Raw genomic sequence first — 14105 nt, 5'->3', positions numbered from 1 at the left:
GCGAGCCCTTCAAAGAGGTCAGGGAGACGTCCTCGAAATGGCCTCAAGGAGCACACCTCCAGGCTGTAGAGGCACCACGTGGCAGGAGATGGCAGGCAGCCCCCAGGAGCTGAGAAAAGTGTCCCTCGGAACAGCCAGCAAGGAGGCAGGGGCCCCAGTTTGACAGCCACAAGGGACTGAACTCTGCCAACAGCCAGGGAGCTGAAGGGGTCCCTGGGCCAGACAAGACTGCACGCCTGGCTGACACCCTGAGCAGGGGACCCAGGGGACACCCACGGGACTCCTGACCCACGGACACTATGAGGAAACACACGAGTGCTGTTTTAGGCCACCAAGTGTGTGGTGAGGGTGGGGCCGCTCGGGCCACTGGGATGGCCGGGGAACACAGGCTGGGTCCAGGGGAAGCCAGCCACACGTAAGCCCTGGACAGCATGCTCTCCAGAGGGAGGGCATCAGGTCGGGAAGGCATCTTCTCTCGACCGCTGACGGAAGCAGAGGCAGAGGGTCCGTGCCCCACCCAGGCCGCAGGGGCGGCACAGAGGAGGCTCTGGGCACCTGGGGCCTGAGGACCAGCACTGTCCCCCGCACCGTGAGCTGGGCCAGGCTGGGGTCCTAGAGCGACTGAGAGCAAGACACCATATGCAGACGTGCCTGACTCCAGCATCTTTCCTGAGCAGCACCCACTTCCTGCACACGTGTCCTAAGTCTTGGCCACCCAGGGGGCAGGGACAGGGCATTGGGGGACTCTGTCCTCAGAACTGTGCCCCCTCCTCGCTTGGTCCTCAGCTGCTTCCTCCAGGTGGCCTCCCAGGCAGCCCCACTGGGCCTTGGCACCTGCTGTCCTCATTCTAACTCACTGGAGGTTCCACCCCACCGACCACTTCCGCAGGCTCGTGGCAGCAGAGGGAGGTGGGATATTTCTTCCCCCTCCCACGGGCGCAGGAAGGGCACCAGCGACGTGCCAGCCCAGGGCCACACTCCTCATACCCCTTCCTGAGCACCCACGGGAGGATGGCTCTGCTCACCCCACGGAGGATGCCACGGAGCTGGCTCCATGACCTGGCGACTGGCTGGGACTCAGCTCCATGCACCCCAGAGGAGTCCCCACCACAGCCTGTGAAAGGAAGGGCTGCTCGGGGCTCACTACAGAGGGCAGGCGGGCTGGGGTCCTGGAGCTGACCTCGAGCTGCAGACCCTTTGAGGAGGGGGCGTCCTTCCCCTCCGTCTGCGCACCTGCCCCCTTCTGTGGGCTAGCTCGGCTTCCTGGGAACACCTCCCGGGAGGACACGCTGGGCTGTGTCCTCCCTTCCCCACCTGGGGAGAAATGCACCCCCAGGCCAGGAAGGCCTGCCCCGGGTCACTGCTGGGGTCTCGAGCCCTGGGTGTCCGCCTGGCTGTGCAGCAGGTGGGGGTGGGGCCCCAGCATGGATCAGCCACCCCTGCCAGCCACAGCTCTTACCCCTGTGGCCCACCTGCCCACAACAGCTGTCACCAGAGAAGAGGCGCCAGGAGAGGCGGGAAGGGGTGCAGGGGGGAGGGGACTCTGCCGGGCGAGATGCTGGGAGGGGGTGGAGGGAGGCGAGCCCTCCAGCCTAGGCTGGCCACATGCCATCTCCCCCTTTCATGCATCACCGGAGCTGAGAAGTTGCCCCTCCCCCCCCCCCAAGAGTCTGGCTTTCATTTTGTCCCCGGGACACAGACTCAGAGGAGACACACAGGCCCAGCACTGTCCAGCGGGAGTCAGGATTCCCACTGCCTGCCTGGGACACCCGGAGTGCTCACAATGAAGGACTTCATCCTGTCTGCGCCCCCCCCCAGACCGTGGGGGGGGGCCTCCAGGGCCAGTACAGACCTCACAAGGCCGCCCCCCTCACCATGCCAGCCCACCGCCCTCCTGAGCCCCTGGGACGCCAGGGATCCGATAGACTTTTCTCCGTTCTCCCCTTGCAGGATGCGGGAGGCCTAGCTTACAGCTCCTTGTGGCAGGGAGCAAGCCGTGTGCGGCAGGCGGATGTGGCCAGAACCCGGGGCCACCACCCAGGGCAAGGGCTCCCCCCCGCAGGGACCCCTGGGCAAGGGGCGTCGGGTCCTCCCCAGGGCGGGGGGGACAGCGCTCTTGGACACGGGGCCCTTCCCCTGCCGCCCCCACCCCACACCTAGCTGTGTCACACGCCACCTGAGGCCCCGCACCACCCTCGACCTTGCCGCCCCAGCTCGATGTACAGACAAGGAAACTGAGGCCCCGTGTGCGTCCCCTGGCAGAAAAGGGGTAGGGATGGGATGCGTCCCAGAGTTCCCCATGCCCACAGCGGCCTCCCTCTGTGTCACCTCAGCATGTGGTGTGGTGGGGACCTCGGGAGCTCACTGCCTCCCCAAGAATCTGTGCTCAGGTCTCCTCCAAGGCCCGCCTGTTGGGGCCCTGTCCTCTCGACTGCCGCCGGACCCGTGTGGCGGGAGGGAGGTCCAAGGACAAGAAGCCGTCCTTCCCACAGGGCTGGGCGGAGCTCCTGCTGGGCCCACACCTGACACCTCAGCGCCCCAGGCAGGGACACTGAGGCTCAGAGTCATGGGGAACTTGAACCTGGGACAGAGTGGCTCTTCAGGCGGGCCCCCATCCACTCTGTCTGTCCCCACTGGCCACTGAAGCTCTGGGTAAGGGCATCCCGTGGGCCTGCAGTGGCCTCTCTTCTGACCGTGGAGGGGATGCCGCTCAGGAACCGGCCCGTCCCGCGGGAAGAAGGCCCCGGACGGTGGAAAGCGCCACCCTGGAGGACCAATGTCCCCCACTCAAGGACTGTGCCCATCTAGGCTCTGCCTTGTTGCCGGACCAGCCCCATGACTGAGGCCACCCGCCCAGGAGCGGTGGGGGGCGCAGTGCGCGTAAGCCTTTACACCTGCCTCATGCTGAGTCACAACTGCAGCGCTGGCCAGGCGGGGTCACTGGTTCCAAGGCCCGGCCTGGGAAGCCTCTTGTCTAAGGTCACCAGGCTGGGGCTACCCCGCCTCCCCTTGAGCGGCTGGGTGGGGAGAGAGCCGTGCCACACCGCCGCTGTGGAGCGTCCTCCGGGGGCTCCCTCCTGCACCTGCTCCAGGGCCCTGGCCACACGGGGCGGGGAGCGGGGGGGCCCTTCGGCGAGGCGGCCAGGCACCCGGCTCTGCCCTGGCTGCCGGGCTGCCTCCGTCTGTGCATCCGGCTGCGTCGGCCACGAGAGGGTGAAGGGGGGCTAAGGCAAACTCTCTGCATGGCGCCCGCCCCAGACCAGTCGCCGCTCCCACTGGCCCAGGCAGGGCTCAGGACGAGGCTGAGGCTGACCAGGTGGTCAGGGAGTCCCGGCCTCTGTGGCCAGAGTTTTGCACACAGGTGTTTCTGCGTGACTTTTACTAAGAGGTGTGTCCCTCCCTGGCTGGTTCAGGGGTGCCCTTTGCAGGGTAGGAGGCCACTCTCTCTCTCCCCCGCGGCTGGTGGGAGGCATGTGCCCTCCATTCCCAGCCCAGACGTGCTCAGCACCTGGCATGCTCCCGGGGGGACTGAGGGAGCGTGCCCCACCCCTCAGGAACCCAGAGCTGCTGCCTCTGCCCGTTGGGGAGCAGACCCCACCCCTACTCCCGCTCCTGACGCTGCTGGGGTCTCCAGGCTCCTCTGCCCTCGAGGACAAGGCTGGCCTCTTCCCAAACTCAGGAGACAGACCCCTTAGGACACTCTTCAAGGGTCCTCTGTCCCTAGAGCCCCGGCCCTCCACACAGTGGACATAGCCAGCACCAGCAGTCAGCTTTTTTATTGTGACAGAAGTACCTGTCGTTCTGCTTTTGATCTCGAGGCGGCCACTCAGCAGACAGCCACCTGGAATAAACGTGCGGCCAGCCGCCCAGCTGGAGGAAGGGCCAGGCCACCCCTGCGACGCAGCTCCCCTTTGAGAAAGCCCTGAGTGATCTAGAAACTGACCATCGAGTGACCCTGCTTTCCCCTTCCTGAGCTTTAAATCTGCCTTTGTATTTTAAATTCACCAGTAAAGAGTGAGCCCACGAAACCCAGGCCCGCACCCCCACCCCCATAGAGGCAGAACCTCCAGTCTGCACTGTCTCTTTCTCTCTCCACCTGCCACCTGGCTGCGTGGCCCGGGCCCGCCTCGAACCCTCCAGCCCTGAGAGCAATGACACGGGTCCTGCTGTTGTCAAACAAAGAAGGGCTGGTCCGGCCACAGCACCGGCTCGTGGGGAGATGCCTGCGGGCCTCCCCCAGGTGAGCGCCCCAGACGCAGCCAGCCGACGGCAGCCCTACTGAGATGCTGGGGAGGACACTGAGGTCCAGGAGGGGGTCCTGGGAGGCGAGGGGTCAGGACCCTTGGCCCCTGGGGAGCAGCTGGTAGAACAGGGAAGGTTCTGGGGGGACAGGACAGAGCTCGCGCTTTTGCGTCCTGGTCCAGGATGACTCTGCCCCAGCCCATCGAGGCCCACCCTTTGCCAGCACCTGCCTCAGTTTCCCCGCCTGTAAAATGGGAACAAACAGGTGTGGAAGGCAGGCGGGCTGCCTTCACTGTGATGGCGTCCCCGAGCAGGAGGCCGGGCCGGACAGTCAGCTTTCTCAGATCCAGCGTGAAAGGTTCCTCAGGGGAACGGATGTCACGGGGGCCCCCTGCCTGCCGTACCCCGACCCCCCGGCTGCGACGGCCCAAGTCGCATGTGGGCCAGTGGCCAGCCCAGTGGCTTCGACGGACACGACAGAGGACTCAGGGGACCCTCCTGCCCCCTGTCCCCACCCCAGCCTCGCCGTGGCTCGTTCACACGCTCACTGGAGCCCACACGGCCCTCGCTATCTGCCGGATGCTCAAGGTGCCTCAGACGGGTGTGTGTTGGGGTGAGGGGCTCCAACTTCTGGACAGGGGCTTTAGGGAATGGGGGCCAGGTCCTCCTGGCCTCTAGAGCTCCCAGCACCGCCTCCTTCCTGGGCCCAGGCTCTCGGCCTGGTGCTGGTGCCCTGAGACAGACACTTGGCCGCAGAGAGGCCAGGGACCAGCACCGCTGCCGTCTGGGGGTATGTAGCAACCTGGGGGGGGGGGGGGCTGGCAACCACCAGGCATGTGGTGGGGACAGCAGGCATCACTAGATCTCCCCGGGGGCCAGGGGTCCTCACACCCCCTTCTTGCATTCTGCAACCTCCTTCTGGCAGTGCCTTGCAGCGGGCGGCCAGAGAAGGAAGCAGGGACGCGGCCACCACCCAGTTAGCACAGCCCTGCCTTCTTGCCAAGAGGAACGCAAGAGCGGTAGGACCTGAGACACCGCAGCAGGGTGTCCGGGCCTCGGTGGCAGAGAGGGGGTGGAGGTGCTGCTGGAGCCTGGCACCATCATGGAGAGAGCAGGGCAGGAGACGCAGAGGCTGTTGCAACACCTAAATCCAGCCATTCCTACGCCTGGATCCAGCCATACCTGAATCCATTCCTGCCCGTGGATCAACAGTCTCATGAGCTGATACGTTTTCTATTTTGAAACTGAAATGTCCTCACGAGCCTACCGAGGAAGCTGTACTCCTGAGCACCAGTGTCCCGGTTCTGCAAGCTCCCAAGACAGAACAGTCCACACTTACCGCCCCCGTCCTGAGACCCCCGCAGACAGCCGCCCCACTCACCATGACGGGCGTGGTCATGCCCTGCAAGTGCAAGACATCCATGCTGGCCCCTGAGCCGCTCACCACCGCGTTATTTCCCTGGCTTGGCTGGGGAAGGTCAAAGTAGGTGCTGTCTGGTTCCCTGGGAAGAGGGGAACAGAGCCGTCAGCCCCGGGGCACTCAGGCCCCGAGCTCGTGCGCTAGGCCTACACCCGTCCTGCCCGCAGGAGGAGCCCTTCAACCCATCGCCTGTCTCCTCTGCTCCCCCTCCCTCCTCTGCCGGCCTCACCAGGGCTAGTGTCCGTGCCCGGGGTGCATGGCCACACGTGAGCTCTGTCCCCTGGACCCCTCCTGGCCCAGGAGTGCTGGCTGGAGGAAAGAGCCCAGACTTTGGACGCTGCACCCCCAGGAGAAAGCCCCCCGAGCCTCGCCCTGCCCGAGTCCGGCCCTGGGCGGCTGGAGGAGGTACTCACAGGGATCTCCACAGGTGCTCGAACGTGGCCCCCTCATCGGCGGCGGCGGTGGGCTGGGACATCTTCCCCGCACCCGGCCCGGAGGGCAGCTGGCTCTGCGAGGAGGGAAGAAGGACAGTGGGTGCTTGGGAAGGCCGGCCCCCGCCCTCCTTCAGCATCCGTGGGGTCTAGGCAGGGCCCGTGACACCGACACAGACGCCGCCGAAGGCAGGGCACCCCTTCGCACCCCCCCGTCCGTCCTCCGCTTTCCGGGCCCGGGTCCGGCTTTGTAGACGGGCGGGCCTGACTCCAGACCCAGGTTGGGGGGCCGGGCGGTGCCTGGCACGGCAGGGGCTTCTCAGAGCTGCCACCTACGGGGTGGGGGTGACCACGGCACCCTCTCGGGAGGCTGCCGCAGGGCCCCGTGGGAGCTGGGGAACAGACAGGTGCTGCATACAGTGGGCTGTGCCTGGACCGCAATAAGGCCCTGATGGGTGTGGTCACCATTGCTCTGAGCTGTGTCTCCGGGTTTGGCCTTCGGGGCTCAAGCCGGGTTTGGGGGATCCTGATGCTCCGGGACACGAGGACGGCTCAGATCCCAGGCCACTCCCTCTCGGGAAGGGCATGTGCCGGGCACGCCCAGAGGCTGGAGCAGAGCCCCAGGCTTGAGTCCTGCTGTGCCCCGAGGCTGCAGCACGTTGAGACAGCCGTCCGCCTCTGAGACAGGGTCCTCCCCACCCCCGGCTGGACACAAAAGCAACTCGGACCCCATGAGGCAGCCCAAGGCCATGGCTGTGAAGCTGTCACAGCAGCAGGACCGCCGCATGGTGCTCTCCTGTCACAGGAGATGCCCGGCCACACCGGCCTTTGTCCCCAGAGCTTCCTCTCCTGAGAGCGTCCACACCCAGCCCCCACCCCGCCATGGCCTTGCCCAGGCCCGGCACAGCTGGGGCCCCCGTCCTCCGTCCCCCTGCGGGGAGGGGCAGGGACACCAAAGCCCACCCTGCCTGCTGCCCCACCCGGGCCAAGGTGGTGCCTCCCCGGGCCTGCCTCCGGGTCCTTGGCAGAGGGCCGTGAGAATCAGCCTGGCCACCGTCTGCCTGGCAGTGACCAAGCGGGCAGGCCCAGACCTGCCCAGAGCCTTTGGGGGAGGGAGGGCACACCCGCAATCTGTCACCATGTCCCCAGGTAGGCGGCCGCTGGTGGAGGTCTGTGGCCCTCTCCCGGGACCGCCACGTGCCGGGCCGCTGGTCTCTGGAGCAGTGGCACGAGCCAGCGGGGCCGCCTCGGGGGCCGGGCCCTGGCGAAAGGAGGCCCCCGGGCGAAGGCCGGCCAAACAGGATGGCCCCGAGGCAGGCAGCTTAGAAATCTCCCAAACCAAATCTCCCACGGGCTCAGAGAAATTCAGTGACCTGCTGAGGTGGTACAGCACAGCCCTACGCACAAGGACGATGGAGTGGTCCCCTCAGAGTTCAAGATTAAGTTAGTCACCCCCGACGGCACGCACGCCTCCGGCGCACGCTCTCCCCACAAGGGGTTTAGCAAGGCTGGGCAGTGCTGACTTGCATGCCTCCTATTCTGGGGAGGTCACTCCCACCCTGAGCTGAGCTGTCCAAAGCCCAGCGGAGGTGAGGTCGGGATGGGGCGGGTTTGGTAGGAGGCAGAACAGCGCCAGCTGCCTGGCTGCGGAGCCGGCCGCCCAGCCGAGGCTGGGCAGAAACCCGCCTCGCCCGCTCCCCACGGGGGAGCGGGGACCGGCCGGAGTGGCCTCGTGGTGTGGGTAGTGCGTGCCGACACGAGGCTCGACTCACCCACTCTGTTCGTTTTGCAGACGGACCGTCCAAGCCCAGAGATGGAAACCGCTTGGCTGACGGCACCCAGGAAATGGTCAGGAAGACCCTGCAGGCCCCCCTTCACGGCCGCACTGACCCCAGGAGCCAAAAGATGCCAGCGGCTCCAGTGTGCAGGACAGATGAATGGATAGACACGGTCCGTCCACACAGCGCGGTGTTACTCCGCACAAGGAAGCGTGGACAGCCGCCGCAGCGGCCACGGGCCTCGAGAACGTCGTGTTGAGTGAGAGAGGCCGACGCCAAGGACCATGCGTCGTGGGACTCCGCCCACCGCGTGTCCATGGCAGACAGACGCACAGACTGAGCCTCCTCCAAGGGGCTCCCGTGGAGGGGGCTCAGAACCCTGCATTTTTAGCTCCCGGGGTTCACCACGCCTCTGAGACAGACCCTGGCGGGGAGAGCATCCCCCAGGCCCCGCTCACCCAGTCCCGAGGGCCCTTCAGCGTCCGCCCCGAGGACGGCCACTGGCCTTCCCCGGTGACTTCCGCTCAGGTGTTTCACCGGCAAAAGGAAGGTCCGGAAGCCTGCCCTGCCCTGCTCAGCGGACGCATGGGGCTGGAGCCAGGAAGCCACGGTGCTCCACGATTTCCAATTTCCCTGGGAAACTCCCCAGAGCTGGTGGCCCTGACCCCAGGCCCCCTGGACCATGAGCCCACGGAGCTGCAGACCGGTCCCTGTCGGTGCCGGGGCGCCTGCCAGGGTGTGAGGATTTGGTGACGTCGGGCGAGGATCGGGGCTGCAGAGACGCAGGCCCCTCCCCGGGGGGCCTCCCAGGACCCCGTGGGCCCTGCTCCTCTCTCCACGGGACGGGGCAGGGGCAGGGGCAGGGGCACGGTCTTCCCTATCGCCACGGCAGCATTTCGGCCACGGACAGCAGAGGTGAGAGAAAGAAATCGACTCCAAAACCTCTCCCTGCAAAGGGTCCCCGGTGACCCCCGAAGGCCCACGCCTTAAATTTGGGACCACGTCCACCACGGAAACGTGGCTCTCGGACCTAATGGAAATTGCTCCCAAACGCTGCAAATCATCTTAAAAAACCACATGTATATGGGGGGGGGGGGGGTGTGAGAAACGCTCTCGGGCGGTAACGGAGTTGTAAAGTGTCGACGGGAAATGCCCGCGCCCTCGAGGATCCAGGGGCCACGTGGGTGGATCCAGGTTTTGGGTGCAGGGCGTGCGGGGTGGGCCCTCAACCCCAGCTCACTCGAGCGGGGGCACCACCCTCCCCGCTTTCGGCCTCTCGATGTGACTCACGGGTTTTCTCACCAGGGAGACCTGGCATCTACTGATATTTTCATTTTTAGTCACTTCTGGGAGCGGGGGCAGGGGTGCTCCCCAACACTGCACAGAACACGCAGCCCCTCACAGCGGAGAACCCACAGGCCCAGAGGTCAGTGCGCAGGGGAGACACGGGCCACACCACTGCTTCTAGGTGCTGCTGGCCATGCCCTGGACAGGGCCTCTGGGCGTTCACACCACCTGTCACAGCCAGTCCCCGCGTGTCCCCTCCCTGCCTGCTACCCTGTCCCCTCCATGCCCCCTGCCTTGTCCCCTGTGTCCCCTCCCTGACCTCTACCCTGTCCCCTCTCTGTCCCTACCTGTCCCCACATGTCCCCTCCACGGCCCCCACCCCGTCCCCACATGTCTCCTCCACGGCCCCCCCCGTCCCCACGGGTCCCCTCTATGGCCCCCACCCTATCTGCATGTGGCCCATCTATGACTCTGTCCTGTCCCCACATGGCCCCCACCCCACCTGTATCCTCCTAGGCCAGGCCAGACCCCAGCCTCCTTAGGAAGCATCTGTCCTCCCTGACTCCTAGCCAGGATGCCCCTCATTCTGCCCCGTCACTGGCAGGTGGGGAGCACCCCTCGGCTGTGTGGCCACAGGACAGCCTTGCTAGTCAGGGAGGGTTGCTTGCCTGTCCCCGCTGCCTGCCTCAGGCTCCAACGCCACATCTGAAAAACTGGGGCCCCTGCGAGGCCCCCGCAAACAGAGGCACCCCACGCGTGGGAATGGCAGTCCCAGCCGCCTATAGAGCCCCGAGACAGGGCCGACACAGGGCCCGCACCCCCCACCCCCAGCCATCTGGGTGCCCACACACCAGGAGGGGCAACTTCCTTCAGTTCTAAGAAACGAGGCCCAAGAGCTCCATCCTGACCCCCACTCACAAACACTCGTCTCCTCCGCTCTGTCACAACGGCCGTGACGAGGCCCCTTCCCCCACCAGTAAACACTGACGCAGCAGACTGACCGTCGCAGGAGGGGACCCGGGCCATCCTGGGCTGGACCCCTTCTAGTCACCCCTGTGGCCCCAATTCAAGGGCACCGAGAACGTTCTGGCACCCAGAAGTCCCCCTACCTGGGTGGAGGGCTCAGGCAGCTGTCAGGGGAGGACGGAGCGGGCAGGCCACCCCTCTGGGAAATGGCGCCCTTCCCTGGGTGGCGGCCCCGCCGAATTCCAGCAGGACGCTCAGGGCATTCAGGGCGCTTGGGGCCGAGAGGCCTCTGTTGCTCCTGCCGCCCACTGCAACAAGGGTGGCCCTGGCCTCGTGGGGGGCGGCCTGGCTGGAGGACCCGGCTGGAGTGCCTCCCTCCTCAGGGAGCCGGGGGCAGTGGCAGCAGCCACCTTCGCCCCCCTCCCCTGCCTGTGGCCCGGGCCACGTGGCCACAGGAGAGCTGGGCTGACCTTGCCACGCAGGGTAGGGTAGGCTGGGTCAGGACAGGGCCGGCCAGATCCTCGCCCTGGAGAGACGGGGTCCCGCGGGGCCCAGGGAGGGGGGCATGACTAGGGGCCTCATGTCCCCCGGAGACCACTCCCTGCCACCCCTCTGCCCACACTGGGGGGAGACCAAGCCCTGGGAAGGAGGGACAAATTTAGCTTCCCCACCCTGGGCCAGGGTGCACTTGTGAAATATGAAAACAGCTGGAGGTACCCGATTAAGCCGCCCTCTCTCCCTCCTGGGCTGGGGCCCGCTCGAAGGGGGTGGGGGGAGACTCTGGAGCCACCCCAGGAGCCCCCCCTGCCCGGCCCTGCCCCTTCTCATCTGCCAGCCTCTTACCCCGGCCACCGGCCTCCGTCGTGGCCCACAGCCTCCTTCCCCTGGCACCTGGGCCCGCCCAGAGAACTGTGAGTCAGGTTGCCAGAAGTTTTGCTTTGAGTCTAGGGGTTGGCTTTGCACCCACGTAAGACAGGCCCTCTGACCACGTGGGCTTTGTGCACTTCCAGAAGGAAACAATGGTGACACAAGCCTCCTGGGGCTGAGTTCAGGCCTCGGCTGCGAGAAGGGCTCGGCTGATCGGCGATGCCCCAGCAGCCCCGTGGGAAAGGGCTGTCGCAGACCAGCTCCTGGAAGAGGAACTAAACCGGAAACACCCAAGGCTCGCGAACCAGCACGGCATCCCCGAGGCGGGGGGGGGGGGCTGTGAGACCAGCAGATCTGCGGCTCATTTTACTACCAATGTGGGAACACGCACAGAGAGGTGAGGGCACCCGTCCAAGGGCACACAGCTAGTTGGGGCCGAGAGCCCTACCCAGCAGTCTGGCTCCAGCAACCTTGCTCATGGCCCCTGCCCTCAACCTGGCCCGACCCTCCTCAGCCTGCAGCCCCACCTGCACACCAAGCATCCTGCCTGGAAAGCCCCTTGCTCAGCCCTTTCTTTGCCCCGCACCCCGAAGCCCCCACCCGCGGCGAGGGCCCCCCTGCCCTCTGCAGATCTGCCGGAGTCCTTCCCCCCCAACACCTGCAGGTCCTGCCGAGGCACACGGCTCCTGTCCCGTCGTTTCCTGCTCTGCAGCTCGGCACTGCCCCACACCCCTGCTCCGTCTCCCCCTCCGTCCACGCGCAGCCAGCCCACCTCTGCTGTTTGGCAGCTGTGTGACGCTGGACAGGTGTATTGCCCATTCTGAGCCGCTGTTTCCTGCGGTGTGTGGGAAGAAGCCTGCAGGGTGATCCAGACACACCGGGAGCTCGAGAAACAGCCGTGGGTTGCAGTCGGCCAGGGGTCGCTCAGAGCAGGCGACAGTGGAGGCATAAGCCAGGCCCTGGCCCAGGGGTAGCAATGGTCACTGGCCCGTCCCCGACTCGTTAGCAGAACCCCCGCCCCGCATCCTGGTCTCTCCAGGAACGAGGCGCCTGCAGGCTGAGACAGACCCGTGTCCCATCACAGGAGGAAGCTTTGGAATGCCCGGCGGCTTGGACCGGCCCCCTGCTTCCTCCTCTAGATGTCAGCTCCCCCAGGGCTCGGTCACTGCTGCATCCCCAGAGCCCGGGAGCGTTCGCTCGGCACACTGAGGTGACAGCTGCTCCCTGTCTGCACAGGTGACCGGCACGGTCCCTGGCTCTCTGGAAGAGCCTCCACCTCGGGGACCACCAGGAGGGGGTGGCCGTGGAGCCCCGTGCCGGTGACCAGACACTGCCTCTCACCTGCGGGGCTGCCAGGCACCCCTGACCTCTCTGTCTCCTCCAACCCTCCCCTCCCAGGCCCTGTTTCTACCCCGAGGGGTCACGCTTCCACAGGCCAGCGTGGCATCGTTGGAGGCGCCTGCTCTGTCCTCTGGAATCTTCTCTTCCCCAGACAAGCCCGTGAGCTCCTTCAACCGTGCTCTGGATGGTTGTTCCCAAACCGTCATCCCTCCCAGCCACCCTCCTCTAGACACCTCTACTTTCCTAGAAGGAGATGCCCCTCAGGTGTGTCCCCCAACCCCCATGCAGACCCTCCGGCGCTCTGGACGCCTGCTCTGGGCCTGGAAACGCACTAACTGCCTGGGGTTCCCCCCCCCCCAAAGTCACTGACACCAGCTGCTTTGCCAACACTCAGTCCGACTCCCACAGTATGTTCCTCCCTGCTCTGAGGTCCCCTGCACATCCCACGTGACTTCCCCCAAGCCGGCCAGCCATCCCTCACTCGCTCCAGAAACATCCATCAGCGTTCCACAGAGCTGTCTCTGTCCCGCGGGCTCCGCCCTGCCCCCCACGCCCTCAGCCTGGGGGTTATCTTTCTGACGACGATGCCCAGTCCCAGCTCCAGCCTGGGTGTTCTGTATTTATTGACCTCAATCACCCAGGAGGAAGGAAAGCAGGCTGCACCTCTACTCTCCAGATGCTCTCACAGAAGCACAGAGAGGGTAGGTCACCTGCCCTGGGCCACACAGCTGGGAAGCGCAGACCCGGTCCGAGCCCACTCGTCCCCACCAGGCAGCCCTGCTCTCTAGGAGGTCCCCTCTATTGGGGGACAGACAAATAAACCAGCTTTTACCCCCTAGTGTAAAGGGCGCCGTGAAGGGGTGTGGATCACGGCCAGCGTCAGCACAAGGGTGCGCGAAGGCCCAGATGACCGTTGTCGTTTGCAGGTCTCCCAAGCTGACATTGAACTTGGGGGCCCGGGGAGAATGGGCACCGACAGGGTGGAGCTCGGCCAAGGACAGGCCCTGGCAGCCTTTAGGTCGGGGACAGCAGGAATAGCAGGGTGGGCCGGAAAAGGGACGGGGCCCTCTGGAGGCCACACAAAGGGCCCTGAGCCTATGGAGTACGGGGAGCGAGATTCAGGGCCCAGCTCTAGCGGGGACGCAGCGGGACGTTCGAGGAGAAGGTCATCCTGGCAGGCACACGTGGGCCCGGCGAGCCCAGAGGCAGGCGGTCGGTGAGGCAGGCCTTGGCGGGGTCCAGACGAGCTGGGAGAGCATGGCATAACGGACCGCGCCGACAGAGGGGCAGGGGGATGAGGACACGTGTCCCGCCTCCCCTTCCAAGCCGGTTCACGCGCTGCGACCAGCGACAGGTTCAGTGCCTTCGGCCTGCACGTGTGGGGCCTCTGTTTTCTGGCCTGTGCAGTGGGGATGGCCACACCTATCGACCAGGACTGAGCCACACAAGAAGCGAAGGAGGGTGATGCCTGGCCTGGGCAGGCCGTGCCTCCTTGGCAGGAAGTGGAGAGAGAGAGTTCCCAGCAGGCCAAGGGGAGGAGGCAGCCGGAAGGAAGCCGCTTCTGCCCCCACCCAGCCGGCCCCCCCCCCCACCCCGGGGCCCTTTGGGTCACTCAGGGCCCCCCAGGGGCAGAGGGCTCTGCAAAGTGCCACCAGAAGGGGTTGGTCTTCCTTGCCCATCAGGGGAACCACGGACACGGCCTCCCTGTCTGCCCTCCGTGCCCCCAGGGCACCCCAGTCCTGGGTGCCGGGTGGAAGGCAGCGGGGAGGGGGC

The 14105-nt window shown here is 66.0% G+C and overlaps 1 protein-coding gene across 1 annotated transcript in view; it reads right to left on the bottom strand.

Moving 5' to 3' along the window:
* The window catches only part of TP73 (tumor protein p73), a 60720-nt gene that overhangs the window by 35002 nt on the left and 11613 nt on the right, over window positions 1–14105 (bottom strand). The window contains exons 2-3 of the mRNA XM_043573613.1: window positions 6076–6170; window positions 5624–5744 (exon numbers count right to left, since the gene is read on the bottom strand). Of these exons, the coding sequence (XP_043429548.1) occupies window positions 5624–5744; window positions 6076–6137 (183 nt within the window). The 5' untranslated portion in view covers window positions 6138–6170. The remainder of the gene's footprint in view (window positions 1–5623; window positions 5745–6075; window positions 6171–14105) is intronic.

This window comes from Prionailurus bengalensis, chromosome C1 (assembly GCF_016509475.1).
Source record: "Prionailurus bengalensis isolate Pbe53 chromosome C1, Fcat_Pben_1.1_paternal_pri, whole genome shotgun sequence".
Taxonomy (NCBI): Eukaryota; Metazoa; Chordata; class Mammalia; order Carnivora; family Felidae; genus Prionailurus; species Prionailurus bengalensis.
Note: the sequence above shows the minus strand (reverse complement) of the source record. Positions and strands in the feature narration are given on the sequence as shown.